This window comes from Corvus hawaiiensis, chromosome 5, assembly GCF_020740725.1.
Source record: "Corvus hawaiiensis isolate bCorHaw1 chromosome 5, bCorHaw1.pri.cur, whole genome shotgun sequence".
Lineage (NCBI taxonomy): Eukaryota > Metazoa > Chordata > Aves > Passeriformes > Corvidae > Corvus > Corvus hawaiiensis.
In genome coordinates this window covers 2,920,602-2,939,708 of record NC_063217.1, presented here as the reverse complement: position 1 = coordinate 2,939,708, position 19,107 = coordinate 2,920,602, and the positions used below count along the sequence as shown (strand labels likewise).

Below are 19,107 nucleotides of genomic sequence, written 5' to 3'. Positions count from 1 at the left end.
AAAAGGATTTTTTTTTTAGCCTAGAATAAAGTAGAATAAGTTGGCCTAAAAGCAAAAATGTTTAAGGTAGCATTTAAAATCCTCTTTAGGTTCAAGTAATTCAAGAAGTTTGAAAAAATGTGGGAAAGTTATTTGGGAGAAAGGGACCCTGAGCTCAGCAGCATGAAAAATTACCAGTATGAATCTCAGTGCCAAGTCAACTCAGCTGTCCTCAAACTGGAAACCAGCTGTCCCCAGTGCTCCCAGTTAGGGATTCTAAAGTGGAAGGTGGGGAATGCCATCCAGCCCATCACCTTTTCTGACACTTGCTGAATTTTACTTCTTTCCACTTCCATGGAAGTTTTCTTCCTTTGTGGATTTAGCTTTCAAGCAATAATGAAAAAAAGACAGCAGAGGCTGGAACTATCCCAGCTCTCTGCTGGTTCCTTCTGCTGTCCCACACTTATTGGCCCCAGTGTATTCCAGAACCTCAACTCCTTTCTGTACCTGTCATCTGTGAAGGTGATTAATCGAGTGATCAAACTACAAGTGCCTCGTTCCCATTGCACAGTCCTTGGAAATCCACACATAGAGCACTGGACAAGGAGGGCTGGCAGTCCTGTCCCTCTCCTTCAACAGCCTAAGACTGAGTGAGGAAATGGAACTGTGCTGTTATGTGGATCTTCCTTCCGGTGGGAAGGCTGCCAGGCTGGAATTCATGGTGCTGAGAACCAGATTGTCAGGAGGTATTTAAACCCTCAGTTCCCCTCAAGCTCAGTAAGAACCAAGCTCTGAATTGCTTTCACAAATCTGATCCCCAGCTGTCTCCACAGCCAGGACCATGCCACGTTCCCCCCAGGGTACAGGGCCATCCCAGAGCCTGACTCATGGGTGCCCTCCTTCCATGCACACTCTCTCTTACCTTTTCCATTTATAGACACAGGCGAAAAAATGCTAACATCTCCTTAATTACTGTAATTATCACAGCAACTATCAAGTTGTCAGTACACATCCATTGCAATTAGCACTGTTTTACTTTGCATCAATCACTTTTTCCACAGCATCCTTGAGAGGGAGGATTCTCTGAAGCATTTCAGCTCCCACCCGGAAGGCTTTGGAACCATCTGCTCGTAGGAGAGGAGACGGTGACAGAGCTACAGCTCCACCTCAGAAGTGCAAGCAATGAGTCTGCCTCACATTGAGGGCAGATTATCACACACCTGTAACAGGAGTTTTCAAAATAGCAGAGGTGGCTTTGTGTCACCAACTTCTCCCCCGCCTGAGAGAAGCAATCAGAAGCAGAACAACAGAAGGAGAAAGTTAAGGGACAGCAAAAAATTAATCAAAAGCGTTCATGTGGGTTATTAGCCCAGATCACAGAATGATGGAACGGTTTGGGTTGAAGGGACCTTAAAGATCATCCAATTCCAACCCCCTGCCATGGGCAGGGACACCTTCTACTATCCCAGCTGGCTCCAAGTCCTGTTCAGCCTAGCCTTGGACACTTCCAGGGATGCAGGGGCAGCCACAGCTTCTCTGGGCCAAGGCCTGCCTCACCATCTTCACAATAAAGATTTTTTTCCTAATATCCAACCTAAACCTACTCTCTTTCAGTCTGAAGCCATTTCCCCTTGTCCTGTCACTCCAGACTATTGTAAATAATCCCTCCCCATCCTTCTTGGAGCTCCCTTCAGGTACTGGAAGGCCCCAATCCATCTCAATCAACACTGATCCTGCAGTGGGTTGTGCATGACAGCACCAGCAGCAGCTCACTACAAGGCAGAAGGATTCAGCTCCAGCTGAGCCACAAGCTTCAAGCAATGCCTTGGGAAAATAACTTTCCATGCCTCAGTGCTGTTTGATTTCCCTGCTGCTGGTCCTTTAGAGGAAACAGGGGAAAGATCCACGTTTATCACCCATTTATCACTCCCCTGACATTAGGGAAGATATTATAGAGTCATGGAATGGGCTGGGTTGGAAGGAACCTCAAAGCTCATCCAGTTCCATCCCTTTCACGGGCAGGGACACCTTCCACTATCCCAGGTACTCCAAGCCCTGTCCAGCCTGGCCTTGGACACTTCCAGGGATCCAGGGGCAGCCACAGCTTCTCTGGGCACCCTGTGCCAGGGCCTCCCCAGCCTCACAGGGAAGCATCTCTTTGTAACACCCAACCTGAATCTACTCTCTGAGCTTAAAGAGGCTTTATGCACATTAAACATCACAAGGCAACCAGCCACCATGAAAGGAGAAAAATCCATCACTCCCTGAGACACACTAAAATCAAATTACTGGAAGCACTGGCACAGCAAAGCCTCAGCAACAGCTCAGGCACAACTGTTGCAGCCAGGACCCCCGCTGGGTTCAGGGGAGATTAATGAATGCTCCCTCACTAATATTTTTAGCTGGATAGTCAAGTCACACCAGGAAATTTGATGCTGGAAACTCGATGCTGGAAACTGCTCAGGAAGAAACCCAAGCCAGCTGCCCAACAGTCATTTGAACAGCTCTGGGTATCCTTGATTGCAAAGCTCCACGTTGCACCGTGACAGGAACAGAGGCTGTTGTGCCAAAAAAGGGGGAAATACTGAAACAGCCTCTCCTGACTCCAGGCAGGCCAAAATCACACATTTTAACTCATCAACAAGGCTCAAAATGCAAGATCTCTCCTGGTTGGCTGCTCTGGAGACACCTTCACTTAGAGCCACTGGCAATTTTTTTATGGTGTCCAAAAAATCCCATTCTCCTGAGCAGAGCTGTGCCTTGGGCCAATTCCCTCAGAACCACTCTGTGATGGTGATTAAATAGTTCAATCTGTGTGAAGAAGCCCTTATTTCTGCCCACCGAGTGCCCTGCTAGATAGCAACTTTCCTGAGACACAAACTGCCCTTCCAGAACCACAGGCTACCACCAGAGACAGAGACAACCTACAGGGAAACTTCTCCAGACAAAGCTTCTCACTTCTCTGCTGGTGATTCCCCCTTCCCAGACACTTGGAGCCATCATCTCCATGAGTCAGGTCCCAATTTCCTTTGCATTTGAAGCACAAAATTTCCACTGATCCTCCCTGAAGGGAAAAACTGGCAAAAGAATCTTTTTCTCAAGCCCTGCTAAAGCGCTCTGGTATTTGTGGCTCCACAGCACACTAAAATGCTCAAGCATGAACTGTAGGCCAGAAAAAGCAGGAATCCTACAGCTCTGAAAAGGAAAAACAAAATAGAAGAGACACTTACGAGTTAGCAGTTTCCAACTATTTCTTATCAGAGGCAGATCCTGCATTTGGGCTTAGAATTTGCACTTTTAAGCGATTAAGTTCTCGGGTTACTTTCAGTCAAGCGTGTATGACTGAGAACCTTGGCACTGGGATTAGACAAGACAAATTAGGGAGGAAGACATTTTCATTCCTGAGCATGGAATAGCTTCTTTTAACTTCCATGATTCTATACCAAACAATGTTTTAATATTTCTTTGGTGCTGGTGGCTTTGTTTTGGGTAGTGTTTTCTTTGGTATTTATTTGCTTTGGGGTTTTTTTGTTAACTTGGGGAGAAGGTTTCTAAAGCTATCACACATTTTTCTCCCACTACTAATTCAGCCTTCTGGAATATCTTTTCAGGATTTGGGCTGTCTTAGAGGCCTAAAGCAAAGCAGAATTAAAAAGCTCTCTGGGATTCCCTAAAAAGCCCCCAAAGCTTACAAGGCTACACAGACTAAAACCTCAAGTTTACAACCTGCAATGAAGGCTGAAATACAAGACCTCAGGCACTGGCCCAGCTGCCCAGGGCAGTGGTGGAGCCCCCATCCCTGGAGGGATTTAAAAGCTGTGTGGATGTGGCACTTGGGGACATGGGTCAGTGGTGGCCTGGGCAGTGCTGGGGGAATGGGTGGATTTGGTGATCTTAGAGGGTTTTTCCAATCTAAACGATTCCGTGATTTACCAGGATCAGTGATGCTCCAAGCTCCCATGACAACAACCCCTCCCTCCAACCATCAGGCAAGAAGTCAAGACAACTTAAAGCTCCCTGAGCCTCACAACCCTAAAGAGAAAACTTCACATGGTATTAAATACAGAATCAGAGAATTAAAGAATGGGTTGGGTTGGAAGGGACCTTAAAGATCACCCAGTCCCACCCCCTGCTGCGGGTAGGGACACATTCCACTATCCCACACTGCTCCAAGCCCCGTCCAGCCTGGCCTTGGACACTTCCAGGAATCCAGGGGCAGCCACAGCTTCTCTGGGCACCCTGTGCCAAGGCCTCACCACCCTCACAGGGAACTTATCAAAATACCAACTCTATTCCTCCCTGAGTATTTTCTGTGCATTTCCACAGCCAAAGGCTTGGAATAACACAGCCTATACAAAGTTTTTTTGCACTTTCACCTTATCATTAGTGAGTTACAGTCTCAGGAGCAAGTGTAAACTAAGAGTGGGCTCCTAATCCTCCTCCTAGCCTGCTTGTTTCCAGGCATTTCACTCCTGCTGAACCTCACGAAGGATGACTGATTAGCTGGAATAAACAAGGAACCAAATCCCAGCCATGTCTACTGGGTGTCTCTGCTCCCAGCTCCACAGCGCACACTTGGATCCCTGTGGAGGCAGCTGCAGAAGAGAGAACGATGAATTAACATGTCAAGGAATTGTCTGGGGCAAAAAGCAGTGGAACAATCAGAATTACAGAGAGATTGTTTGGAGAATGAGCAGCATGTGGCTTTTTAGGTTTAAAGAAAGGGAGAGGAATTCAAGAGAAGAAGCATTTTAAATGCCTTTTGCTTAAGCCAGTGACAAACAGCCCCTCAGTGTGATCCTTTTCTGTACTTCTGGGCAATGAAAAAACCAAATTGGTCACACAGCACCTCTACTTACCTTCCTCGATGTGTGCAGTAACACGCAGCCAGCACCTTCACTTTCAGCTGCAAAGATGGGGAAAAAAAAAACCACATCAGAAGAGTGTTACTATCAGAGGTACCTGACAGGCAGCAGGAGCCAAGCAGGAGGCTCAGGAGGAGGTGAAGCATCACTCTCTTGGCAGGGGATGATCTCTAGAGAAAAGCAGAGATTCAATTTTTACAACATCTCCCATTTTGGAAGCGTGAACCAAGCACAGGATTGGCATTATCTGGTCACTTGGGGATTGTGTCTTGCAGATTTTTTTGGCTGGATTTTTATAACTCTGATGTATTTTTACTCTTTCTTTCTCTCCCCCCTGCTCCACTCCCCAAAAATCTAACTCCTAATCCTTTAAGTAATCATTTAATCCAATGCATCATTGTTTGATAGATTGAGGCTATGATTTCATGAGTCACCCTCGTTTGGAAACCCTCCTTGTCCTCGTTAAAAGAGTCAACAATAACAGCCAGGCACTTCCAAGGGATTGCAGGCAGTGACTCCAAGATGAGCACATTAATGTCCTGTCAACTCACCATGCTGCCTCCATAAATCTGAGGAGAAAGCAACACAGCTCTTGGGAAAGAAAACTGCTGTTTAGGGACTAGTAAATGTCATTTAATACCCAGGATGGGGGAACCCGGGAAATTCCCACTTCAAACTTCCAAGCGCCAACAATAACATTTTCTTAAGAGTATCTACGAAGCCCTTTTTGGGTATCAGCTACAAAACAAAACCAAACCAAGCTGTACTTGCCAAAAGCCCACTCCTTGCATCCAAGGCAGCCTCTCTGTGGCATTATTTGTCCCACAGGCACTTTTTGTGCAGAGAATCATGGAATGGTTTGGGTTGGGTTGGAAGGGACCTTAAAGACCATCGAGGTCATCTTCCACTTGACCAGGTTGCTCCAAGCCCCATCCAACCTGGCCTTGAACACTTCCAGCCTGGCATCCTTCTCCTTAAGTTCTCCAAAATACCCCCAAGCCTGAGCTGCTACCAAAATGAAACACATGAACAGCTTTAATTCGAACGAGCGCAGCAGCAGCATGGAAAAAACCCACTGAAGACCAAAACCTTTCCAGAGGCCAAGCTGTGGAAAACTACAGAGATGTAACACGGAGTTACAGCTACTCAGATGAGTGCTTTGCTTCTTTTGTAGATCTCTACTTCCTACCCTGTAAGAGCTGCTGCAATCCCATGACTTGGCCACACACCTTCAAGCCAAGCCCTGCTACTCTCCAAAAACTAAGCTGAGGGTGCAACTCACGTTGAAACTCCAGAAAAAAAGCAATCGTTTTTTGCAAGCAGAAAGCTGCTTTAATCAAAATCATCGCTGATCAAACAGAGATTTGAGTCTTGCCCTCGATGGGGTTCAAAGGCTCCAGCTCAAAATGGGAGCAGAGCAGTGGAGAAGAGGGAAAGGACTGACTTCATCTTCCCCTAAACAAAATGAGGTGGTTCAGAGGCTTTGGTTACATCACCCAGCTTCTCCCAAATTTCACTTGGATGCTGCACATGTGACTAAAAGCATCACTTAACCAGACAAGTCTGCTGCTACAACAGCCCCAATTATTCCTGCTTTTGACACGCCTTTTGGAAAACATAAGCTGTTTCATCTAAAAAAGTGCTATTTATTATTAAAAAGCAAGCACCCAAATAAACCAGAAACATCAAGCATTTTCCCCAGGCTCTCACATTTGTAGTTCTCCAACGCTCACTTACCCAACTTCCAGCCTAATTACACATGCAGAAGTATGTGGGGAGATTTGGAAGTCCATAAATATTCATTGAGGAGAAAACATGTTTTGGTTTATCTGCTTTTGCAAGGCATAGTTCGGGAAAGACAAAAAAAACCCACAAGCCCGAACAATAGCAGGCACATGCTGAAGAGAGAGCTGCAGCCTGTCCTCATGGATACATGGAAATGCAACAGAAATTCAGGTTGTGCTTTTATCAGGCAGCAGCTCTTGGTTCTTCTTATCATTTTTGAGGCGTATCAATCTTTGCTGACAGCCCTCTCACGTACCCAGCTGGAGGAGCACCAAGTGCTGCTTTATCAACACAAGCAAAAACATCTAATTACATCTGTTGGAGCAGGATCTTTCAAACTTCTCAAAAAAGCTGTTCTGGGTATGGAGGTGGCACTTTGGAAAGCCCAGAGCCTCATTCATCATTCATCCCAACAACACCGCTCGGATTTAATCCAGGCAGGAAGACGGATGGATACGGTGATCCCAGTTCTGGGCTGGTATCTTAAATGCTCACTGGAGTGCTACAACATCACTCAGGGATAGCAGCAAATCCACTGGAACATGACAAAGGGGAGGGAAAAATACACAGAGACTTCTCAAGTGCTCTTCTGCCTTGCTCACATTAAATATCCATTTATTTCCTGCTGGGCAATGCGGGATCAAACCCTGCAGGAGGTTGCCCATGACACATCCAAAGCTCAAGTCCAACCACCACCAGCCTACCATCCATTTCCTCCTCTTCCACAGCACCATCCCTGCCTCCCTCCAGCCAAGGAGGGGGTAAAAAGATCCAACACCCTTGGCCCTTGCACCTCCACAGAGGAGCCCTTCACGGGAATGACATGGATACAGAAAACCCTGGATCCATCTTACAAGAAACTCCCCATCAATCTCCTCGGCAATGTCTCACTGTCAAGAGCAGTAACTTGAAAATCTCAATATTTGAGATTTCACACCTGAATGCCACAATTAAGCACAATGAAACACCACGAGGAGGTCAGGACCACATGAAATTTTCATGTCGATTTTTGCGGCCCTCCTTGCCGGACAGAGCAGGCAGCAAAAGCCTATTTTAGGCAAGAGAGCGAGCGAGGGGCATTATTGTGTGTCCTCACAGCTGAGGGAGAGCTGCCAGGGGTGGCTGAGCTTATCTGTTGGGCTCTGTGCCAGGTCCTGCCCAGGGGAAAGCCAAAAAGTCAGCAACGCATCTCCGACATCCCCTGGCAGCCACATCAAGGCGCCACGCGCATCCCGAATTTCTGGGATGCGTGCATGCAGGCACGGAGCCTGACTGGGAATGCCACGAGTGACTCCCGGGGAGTTCAGTTCTGACAACGCCGAGGAATTGTCAACATCAGAACTCGTGGCACACTCAGGGCTCTGCCTCTCCTTTTTATTTCCCACCATTCTGCAAACGGGCCCCATCCAACTTCAACACAAACGAGGAGATTTAATACTTGGAAGTTTATTTGCTCAGTTTCATCCCAGCTGCCCTAATAATATCCCTGAGAACAAGCCAGAGAAACAAAATCCCCTCCTTGCTTCCCCTCCACCCCCTCCTTAGGTAACAACATCTGCCATGCAAGCCTGAAAACAAACCCCTGAAAGTCAAATACCAAAGTTTAAGGCTTTTCACCTTTTGTCTTGAGAGATCTCCTTTCACCCAAGATCCCCTTCCCTTATCCAGGTGTCCAGTGCTGCCCTTAACACCTGAGAAGATCCAAAAGCCTTTGGAGCAGAGCCACCACTGGATGCCTGCAGCATCTTAAGACTGTATTTTATTTTGAGATAAAAGGAGTGGAAATTAGAGTAAAAGAGCTTTTTGGCTGTGCACATTTCTTTAGATCTACAAACACTCCCTGGTGCATCTTCATGGTAAATATATATGCACAGTAAAATAAATCAGAGCAGAATACTACATTAGCACTTCCACCTTTTTCTCTGAAAAATATCAAGGATCTGGTGTGAGTGGAAGTATTTAAGGTTTGGAGGGCTTATAATTTGAAAAAAAACCCTATTTTATCTTTGTTTTTTATCAGGGGTCTGCCCAAATCTAAGACTCAGCCATTTGTGCTGAACCACACTGCAAGCATTTGTTCTGCTTTTCAAATCTGCCTTAAAAATACATAAATACAACCACATCACCGCATGGCATGACAGGAGTTTGTGAGGAGCAGTGGTGACACCTCTAACCCACCACTGGCAGTGAGGGATTGCACAAGCAGGATCTCAGAGGGATTCTTTGCTTCGCTGTGCTCAGCCTGGGCTAATCACCATCAGATTTGAGTAATTTTGGTTAAATACTGTTAGATAAATAACTGTGCCTTTATTATCCCATATTCCCACAACAGGTGATGGGCTGAGCTCAGGAGACATCCTAAAGTCAGTGTTCATCCCACAAATTCCCAGGTTAAAAGCAGGTGGGAATAAGGATTCTGGAACAGCAAAACCAGCTGGGCATGTGAAGGCCCATCCCTCATACTCCTGGGTGGGGAATGGGGAAGAGAGGGGACAGCACAGAGACTGAGCAGGGACAAGGTAAGCGTGTCGAGTGTGGTGTCACTTGTCACACCCACATGCTATAAAAGCCAAATATTTCATGAAAAACCCCACCTGTAGTAGGTTTTGTTGATCAATTTGGGGCAGGGGGAACATGTGCATTTTTTTCATGCACTCTAAATCCCACGGGAAGCTGCTCCAAAGGACCAAGGTGAAGCACGGAGAAGGGAGGCCGCTGCCTCCGTGCAGAACCACCCGCGCTCCCCCCACACCTCCCTCGGCTTCCTAAGCAGCGCTTTGAAAACACCCTCGTCAGGAAATTCGGAGGGAGGCCGTCCCCCCCCCGGCACACAATTGGTATATCCACTTTCCATTAGAGGGTAGGAAGCCTCGGGAGCCCAACATCCCACTCTGACATCAAACTGCTAAAACAGGAGTTATCAGATGGAACGCGTGGGTCAGCATTGTGCCTCGAGACATAAAAAGGACCTTGGTATTAATGTGAGGAAATGTGACTATTGTGTGCAGAGTGATACCCATTCAAGCCCAGACCACTTGTCTCTGGACGCTACTCTCCCTGGAATATCCTTGGCGCCAGCATCCAGCTTTTCTCCTCGTCCCCTTGAAGAAAAAAGTCATCTGGGCAGGGCCTGGGCCAGGACTTGGATCCAGTGTTTTGCCAGGAGCAGCGGCGGCGGGCGTGCACGTGTGTGCCTCTGGAGCGGGATACAGGAAACTGTTGATTCTCTGTATCTAGGAATGATCAATTGTCCGCAGGGTGGAACAGCCTTTAATTTCTCCTGAAGCGTAATTCGTGTTCCGCTCCTTCCCCCCTCCACCCCGGCAGAGCCACATCCTGCTCTCCAATTGGCTTTCTGCTGCCGTCAGGAGTTTGCTTTGTTCTCCCCAAAACTGCTGCAAGCACCTCTAAAATCACCGGTCTGAGCATCAGCTGCAAGTGGGAAAAGTTAAGCAGCTACAGCTCCACAAGCCCTTGATAAATTGTGCCTAAATTGAATCAAACCCCCCTTGTAATGTGGGTAAGGAGAAGGTGAATTATTTCAGAACCTCAAACTACAAAAACGACATCCGAAGAGCTGTTTTAAAACCCCAAACTACAAGAACAAGATCCAAATCATTGTTTTAAAACCTAACACTGAGAAAAAGCCAAGGTCCAAATGATGAAAGTATGTGCCTGGCTAATTTAAGGGAGCTGCCAAGGAGATCAGAACGCTGTGACTGATGGCAAAGATGTGTCCCCACGTATTCCAAAGACTCACTTGCATCACCTGTCCATTAAATTTAAGGCCCAGCCTAAACCAAGCTGCTGTATTTATTTGCAGGGATTAATTCCAGGCGTGCTGCAGGTAAAGCTTTCCTGGACAAGGGCCTGGAGTGCCAGGACAAGGGGGACATTTAGATTACCTGAAAAAGAAGTTTTTTTACAATGAGAGTGGTGAGGCCCTGACCCAGGTTGCTCAGAGAAGCTGTGGCTGCCCCTGGATCCCTGGAAGTGTCCAAGGCCAGGCTGGACAGGGCTTGGAGCACCCTGGTTTAGTGGAAAACATTCCTGCTCACTGCAGGGGGGTTGGGCTTGATGACCTTTAAAGGTCACTTCCCACCCAAACAATTCTGTGATTTTACTTGCCAACATTTGTTGTGACTTCAGAAAAAGCCGCAGCCTAAAAACCACCCCGATCTTCCCCCAAAAATGCAGATCCCACGTCCAAAAGCCTCCAGCTTCAGATACACACCCACCTTCCTGTTAGAGCTCCTAACATTTGCTGGAAACAAATGTTACCACCAAAATCTAAGTTACAAGCATGAAAAGCAGAAGAGAATTAAAAAACCTTTCATCAGTTAACGCAAGGAAGCACTGAAACACCCAGGAGAAATGACCCAAATGTCACTGCTGAGCAGCCTTTTAGTGCTCAGGCATCTGCACTGCTTTGGGCTCATTATTCCCTGCAAAGGCAGCCAGTATTCATTAAAAATAAGACAGGCCATACCTTAAACCCCAGATTTCTTCAAGCCATCCTGTTTTTCACACACCTGTGCACAAAACCCAGCATTTTAGGCCAATGGTCAATTGTTGGAGTTTTATGGCTCGTGCTGTGTTGGTTCAAAGCTGAGTCCAACACAGTGATCTTTTAAAACCACAATTATAGTGGAGAGCATCCAGTTATGCTCATGGAGAGCTGCACACACATCACAGAGACCAACAGCTCGACAGGATGATGCAGAGCTGTCACTGCACCTGTAATTCCACCTTCATTGCCTGCCAGCACCTGGACCCCAGGGTTCCAACTCAGCCCCTCTCCAAATGGGAATTTTGGATCTTTTAGCCCTGTATTAAGGTGGGCAGCAACCTCACAGCAGCTGACCCAAAAAAAAAGTCTCCAGCAAGAGAGAGTCTGGGGAGCACATTCAGCCAAGAGACCACATTTTGACTCAAACATTTCACCCAGAATGCAGGAAAATGAGATGAGGATGCAAAGATGTCATTCCCACACTTGGTTTTCCTCTGTGTTTACAGAGCAGCAGAGGATTTTGTAGGATCCTGGTGCAGCAGCTCCCTTGGGGTAGGAAATGAAGTGTTTGGGGCATCTGGCATTGCCTGGAGAAACCCTACTTTTACTTCCTCCCTCCTTCCCAGCTTGTCTTGCTCTGGACAATCCATGCAAAGGATCATCTCCACAGTTTTGTTCCAGGAAATCAAAGCCTGAGTATTACAAAAAACCTCCCAAAGCTTCCCAAGAATGGCAGCAATGGAAGGGAATTTCTGAATAGGGAACAATTCACACCCAGACACACCTCAGCTCGGGCATAATTAAACCTCAGTTTGGGAATTGGGTGGTTTTTCTCAGAAGTTCAGGGTTATTTTTCTTAGAAGAGCTTAAGGGGCTCATCTCAGCCACCTTCAGCCACCCAAAAAGTCACCCCTCCAGGAGGATCAGCTGCACCCTCAGCAGCCACAGACTGATTTATTTGTATAAAATCCACCCTGGAAGAAACTTCAGTAAAACCACCTCTGAAAAAGGAACTGATAGCCCAGATGACTCCAATGCCTGGACTCTGATGAATTCTATGCCTAACAGCGAAAAAGCTGGATTTTGGCTACCTGGATCACTTTGATGTTGTAATGAGGGAAAAAAGAAAAGAAAAAAATACCTCTTTTCACACATGTCCATATTGAAAGTCTGGACTTCTGCTCTGCCTGAAGCTCATTTTAAAAATCATCATCCTTCCATTTCAAACAGGACCCCAGCATACCAGAAGCCCATTTTTCCTTAAAAATCCTAAACATCTCAGCTGAAAAAAAAAAAGGATACGACTAATAGCACCAGCACAAACAGCAGTGCTTCAGAGAAATAAGGAAGCCTTTTTTGTCCTGTTTTGAATGGAAGGGAAAACACAAAAAGCCCAGGAGGACACACAAGGAAAGTGAACTTCTTCAGATGCAGAAGAATCCACAGCATTCACATTCCTCATCCCCAAACAATGCACCCCACGGCATTAACTCCACACTTGTCATAGCAGAGCACAGCTCCCTTAAATCTTTCAATTAAGATGACATTTGTAAAATTGCAGGCTTGGAAATTGCTGGATATTATTCCTAAGTTCAAGTCATCGCTCATAGCCAAAAAGCAGACTCCGAGACGGTCAAACAGGGCTCCAGGCCGTGCCTAATCTGCATCACCATTCCCAATAACTGCCCGCTGCAGATCAATTGGGATTTGCATGTAATCTAAAAATAACTTCTAACAAACTTCAAGGACTGTCTGACACTGTGACACCGACAATAATCCAGAGCACGTGCATTTAACCTCTAAAATAGCCAGTGCCCACACAGGCAGGTGCCAGCTGCTGGGACAAACCCAGGCGGCTGCTGTGTCCAAGAGCTGCGGTTTCCCAGGCACATCCCACAAAATCCAGCTTCCACAAAATGGGTGGGAAAGGACCTTAAAGATCATCCAGTTCCACACCCTTTCCATGGGCAGGGACACCTTCCACCAGACCAGGTTGCTCCAAGCCTCATCCTACCTGGCCTTGAACACTTCCAGGGAATAAAGAAGGCTAAGTTATGTCTAATTTCAGAACTATTTATCTTATAATTGAAAACATTTTCTAGAAAAACAAAATGGTTGCTACCTCTAAGCAAGATTGTCACAGCCACCAGCCCCAGAAGAAAACACTTCAGCTGTATGACTTGATTTCTGTCCTCTCCTAAAAAAACCCGTCTGTTTCTCAGACTTGGCCTGGCACTTTACGGGATGTCAGTTCAGATCTGGATTCCCTATCTCTTCCAGCTTCACTTTTCAAAGGATTCACTAAATATCAGCACTGGCTTTTACGGGAAATTAAGTGAGCAGGATTTTGTTTGATTTTCTGCAGAAAAAGAAGTTCAGAGTTGCATATGAACTGAAACAAAATGACGGGAGTTTTTGGTGAAGGGCTTGGCTGTCTTCCTCCCTCACCATTTACCACAGGCAATACTGAAGATATGAAAACACTGAGCCAGAAGCAAAGTTCAAGGATGGGTTGGATGGGGCCTGGACCAACCTGGCCTAGTGGAAGGTGTCCCTACCCTTAAAGAGATAAGTTTTAAGGTCCCTTCCAACCCAAACTGCCCTGATCCCAAGAAATCCCACGACCAGGAACAACCTCCCTCCCATCCCCGTTTTTGGGGGTCACTCACCGGTGGCGCTGGGAGTGCCCTCGAGGTTGACGTTGACGAAGAAGCGGATGCTGTCCCCGGACACAATGGTGGAGTTGACGCCGTCAAAGAGCTCCTCGCCCGCCCCTTCCTCCTTCGCATCGTCCGTGTCGCACTTGAGGTACCCTGACAACGAGATGGGGGTGCCATGAGAGGGCCGCAGGCTGTCCTTGGGCCCATCCTTGGACACCGGGGGGGACGAAGAGTCCGAGTCCGACTCCGAGTCCAAGTCCATGGCTGGCAAGGCCTCTGCCGCCGCTGGGGCCTGGGGAGGGGCCGCTCTGAGGGCCCGTGAGGGCCGGAGGGTTCAAGAAATGACCCCAGTATGTTTTGGGGTGGCCTCAGGGGCTCGTCCCTCTGGCCTCACACCAACGGTGTGGGCAGCAAGGCCCAGCCCCAAAACCTCGTGCCCCTCAGGTAAAAAACACCATAAGGACGAAAATGTTGACCGGGAACCATAAAAACACCACCAAAAGCAAGAGCTGTGCCCCAGCCCACCCTGAATCAAACACCTCCGCCGGCCCAAGGCCACGCTGCTGTCTTGCAACGCAGCAACTTGAAACTACAGGTGGAAAAGTTGAAAAAAAAAAAATTTTAAAAAAAAAAGAAGTTTCCAAGAAGACACCTGATATGGACAGAGAGACCCACAGCTCCCCACGGAGCAGAGTAGAAGGTCACTGGGGGTGGCACCACAGAGAATGTGAGACAAGTTTCTTAATTACACCAAACAACTCCTTAGCCTTTTGCAAGGCTTTAATTAGAGTTTAACCCAGCCTCCTCCAACAGCAAACTGGCCCCTGCAACATCTCGTTATGGAGCAGCTGGAGGACTCTTGTAGCACACTCATGTATCATGTTTAATTGGGAGAATTAGGGACATTACAGAATGTCGATTTTTACATTACCAGGATTATTCAGCAGCTTCTTCTCATCTTCTGACAAGTCTTTTATGCCTAATTTGAAGCAGGAGGGAGATATTTCATTAGCTGGCTCTAGGCACTACAGTGAAATGAAAAGGGGGAGCTTCAAGGCAGAGGCTCGAATGGAAACTAAAATATTGATGCCTTTTTTTAAAGCCTCATATAAGCAAATGTGGAGGCAGCAGCTGAAAGCAGCACATGCTGCCTCTGAGAGATCGAGCCGACAGTTCTCCACCACAAAACACAAACCCAGAGGAGTGAGGCCACAAACAGGAACTCAGTGACACAGGACAGGGGCTGCAGCATTTCCTGCCACGAGCTGATGGAGCTCAGCATCTCCCCAGAGGGCTCAAAGGGTGCAGTGGGGCTGCAGGAGCTTCAAGCCTCCAGATGAGACTTCTAATTGCTTATGAAAGGTGTGGAAAACCTGATAAAGCCCCTCAGATTAAACCCCCTCCTGATCTTTGCCTCCTTCACCTTACAGCTTGACAGGAATAAATGTGAATGAGACCTTTCAAAACTGCTCTGAAGACTTCAAAAAGCATCCAAGGTGCTGCTGTCCCCATCCAGCAAAGGACACCGAGGGTATCACCCTCTGCTGCTGGCACAGTTTAGGGTGTTTGCATCCCTGCACGATGGAAACTTGTCCAGACAGAAAAAAGTGAGGTGAGGAAAGTACAGGAAACACCTGAACACCGTGGGCACCATCAGATACGAAACCTCTGCTGGCAGGTGTGGCAGGTTGAGGGGTAGCCTGTGTCCTGGAGGGATGGACAGCAGCCAGACAAGGTGCCTGCTGCCATCAGAAGTACTACAAAGTCCCACACAAGCATCTCGATCCCAAACTAAGTCCCAAAGTTGGGGTTTGGCTCCTCCAAAACGCATGACGGACACCGTAATCTCTCCTCAAAGCTGAGCACCCACAGTGCTGACATTCCCCCCCGTGCCAGGAGAGTCTGGGCAACCCTGCAAAGGAAAAGAATCAGCCTGGGGACATCTTTTTCCACCTCAACCACCTCCAGAATTGCAGCCTCAGGGAAGTTTTGAGCTCCTTCTCCAACCTTCCCACTCACTGGGTCAGATGGGACACACATAAGATGGTTTGAGCACCCAGCTCTGAGAACATGGGTGAGCTTTTCCTTCCTGTCCTAATGGAATTAGATGGATAAACAAGGAAAAGCCAAGCAGGGAAAAGTATTTATTCCCCTCCCCACCCACTGAAACTTGTTTGATAAGAGGGTGGCAGTGGTGGCCCCTGAAAACAGAGAGGGCTGGAGACAGGACAGAAGCAGCCCAGGAGCTGGAAGAAGGGCAAGGGTGGAGTAGGATCAGAGGGTTGGGCAGAGGTCAGCGAGGACTCTGGCAAGGAAAGCATCCTCTGTTCCTCCCTCTTTAGGGGAGGAAAGAGCAGAACAAAAGGCAGCTGAGCCTCGAGTCCCTTGGGCAAGGGACGGACAAAACACTCGGGTTGCAAATAATCCCCAACCTGGGCTGGACAGGAACTGCACTCCCAGACAGGTGTCTGCTTTGTCACTGAACCACCTCCAGGCTTCAGACCGCTCCTGTTTGGAATCCCTCAGCCTATTTAGTCTGCCCGGAGTTTGAAACCACGAGCAGTTTACGGCTGTCAAAGGCAGGGTGACCTCGAGGTGACACGGGCTGTGTGCGTGGCAGATGCACCTTCCCTCTGAGCTCCAGCCCTGCCTCCAGCCCTGGCAGCTGTTTCCTTCCCCATTCCCTGATGCTCACCGAGTGCCACCCCCGCTGCTTGAAGGGCAGCAGATGCCACAAGCGACAGCAGAAGCTGTTCAGCTCCTCTGGAAGTTTGATGAGTGTTTTGCAGAAGTTCAGAGCAGGATCTCATGTGGCTGTTGCAGAATTTGTGCAGATACCAATCACGTTTCCATATGGAAGTCCCAGTAACTCTTCACAGGCTTTGTCAGGAGCAGTTGCTTCGGAGGCAGAGGGCAGAGTTAAATACCTTTCCATTGGCATCAGATTTCCTGGGGGAGAGTTTAAGATCTCCAAATTGGTGTTCCCCCCATTTTTATCACCGCAAGTTGGCACCTTCAGATGAAGGCAGCATTTGCTGAAGTGCCACGAGCCACAAGATGGCCAGTCAGAGCTCTGAGCACAGGAGTGCCACTTCAGCCTGAAATATGGTCTGAAGGCACTGGAGGAAAGAGGTTTGGCTGAGGAGGAGCTGGGAATACAGTTAAAGCTGGCAGAGATCAGTGCAGCCCTCCTGCACCATGAAGAACACATTGTGGTCGGGATAATCCCTCTCAGCCCACCCTGCAGGATTCATTTTAGGACAAAGAAATGGAGAATATGGGAAGTGCATGAGACCAAGGAGAGCAAGCAGCATCCTTCAGTGCTGCAGGAACAAAACCCCCTCCTCACCCTCTGCAGCCAGAAGCAGCAGATGCTTTCACCTTAAATCCTCTTCTGCCTTAAGGGCTTTCCTCAGCCCATCCTATGCCACATGAAAATAAACCAGCCCCCCATTTTATGCAGGTGCTGGGAAGAAAAAAAAAAAAGGAATACTTATGATTTCTCTGGTGATTCCCCTCCAAAGCATGAATTACAGAGGAAAGAATCACCCTTTCTTCTGTAACTCATCCCTGGCCCAGACCCACTGTGCTCTAATATCCCTATATCCACCCAAGAGCAGGCTGGATGAGGCTTGGAGCAACCTGGTCTAATGGATGCTGTTCTGCCCATGGCAAGAGGGTGGAACTGGATGATCTTTAAGGTTCCTTCTAACTCAAACCATTCCAGGATTCTAGGATTCCATCCCCAGCCTTCTCTCTTCACTCTCCTCACATTTGCAGCTCCATCTCCTGGCTCCTGCTGCTCTCATCCTCCTCACAGCTCTGACAAGGTGCCTGCCCTGCAGCTGTTTTGCTTTGGAGCTGAGTTTTAGCACCCAGGGCTCTGTAGGGAGCAGCAGTGACTGCACCTGCTGCCATCAGAGGTGGCATTATGTGTCCCACCGCTGCTCTGGTGGCACCTGGCAGTGTGGGCAATAAAATCAGCAGAGTTGCAGTGAGCAGGAAGCTCACTGAATATATCTGAGCACAGAAGTGCTCAGCCACTTCAGATATATTCCCTGGAAAAGCTGAAGTGGGAGCAGCACTCCCAGCCCAAGGGCTGCAGGCTTCTCCAGGAAAGCCAAAAATCTTAATCAAGCTCAATTTCCTGGGAGAAAAGCAGTTTTATTACTAAAAACATCCTCTCACACCCCAGGGGATGGGAATTATTCCAGCCACAGCCCCTGCACGACCTCTCGGGGTGTCTCAGGTGACAAAGCCAATTGTGGAGCTTTAACCAACATCTGCGGGCACGAGCCACTCACTGACTCAGAGCAGTTTTCTGGAAGCAACTGGTTTTTACCCTCAATTACCAAGGCAATCTCCTCTCCAAGCCTGGAAAACTGTTCTCATTTATAGCAGTGCCTATTCCCTCCTTCAAATCCAAGCCCCAGCTTCCAGGATCATGGAATTGCATCGCCTCCTCTTCATGAGTGGTAGTTAACCCCTCCAAAAAAATCTCCTCAGAAAGCCAGGAACCTCAAACTACATTAAAAGAGGCTTTTTGAGCTATGATTGGCAATCCCACACTACCAGCTTGTCATGTTAAAAGCCCTTTTGGATTTCTCAGGTGAGTGTTTAGGCCCAAAAGGCAGCAAACTGTTTTGAAAGAGCCCAAAACCCATTTCTGCATCCATTTTCTCAGAGGAATTACAGGTCAAGTACAGAAGGTCAACGGAATCAATGATAATAATATATATTCAATAGCTTTTAAAGGTAAAGGCGCATCAACTGGGACATGGGCATTACCCTAAAATCCAGCCTGGTTCTTTTGAGCATCCCAAATGCTCAGCTGTAATGGAGTATTAGGGAACTCAAGAGAGATTTAAGCCCTATATCTGCCTAAAAACTGGCAATAATACTGGCATTAGGTTAAAAAAAGTCACCTTCACCTAAGCTTTCTCCTCGTGGATTTTCAACTTGCTCTAGCCAAGAACAGACACTAATTTTCAAGAAAGGCGTGAAGTTTTAATTAACCTGAGCTCTCAGCTCTCAGAGGGTTTGCTTCTCTCCCTGCAGGCTCCGATTCACCGCGCCACTCGGAAAACACCCAAATCCCCAACTTTGGGTGAGAAAGGAAACTCAATTAATAATGGAGCCTCCACCTCCATCCTGACCTTTACACTCTGCACAGAAAGCACAGATTCCTGGTGCCTCCGTAGGTTAGGTAACCTTCCAGCCAGTTAACTCTGGCAGGGAGAGAGCAACTGGAGGATTCAGAAGAGACCTGGAAGAACTTTATACAAGTGTTATCAGTTCTTCAGTCTCC

At 47.7% G+C, this 19,107-nt stretch overlaps 1 protein-coding gene across 5 annotated transcripts in view; it reads right to left on the bottom strand.

Moving 5' to 3' along the window:
• SLC4A11 (solute carrier family 4 member 11) overlaps nt 1–19,107 on the bottom strand; it is a 93,889-nt gene that overhangs the window by 51,510 nt on the left and 23,272 nt on the right. For all 5 annotated transcript variants that reach the window (XM_048304159.1, XM_048304157.1, XM_048304158.1 and 2 more), the window contains 2 exons: nt 13,809–13,952; nt 4,839–4,885 (listed from right to left, as the gene is read on the bottom strand). In XM_048304159.1, the coding sequence (XP_048160116.1) occupies nt 4,839–4,885; nt 13,809–13,952 (191 nt within the window). The remainder of the gene's footprint in view (nt 1–4,838; nt 4,886–13,808; nt 13,953–19,107) is intronic.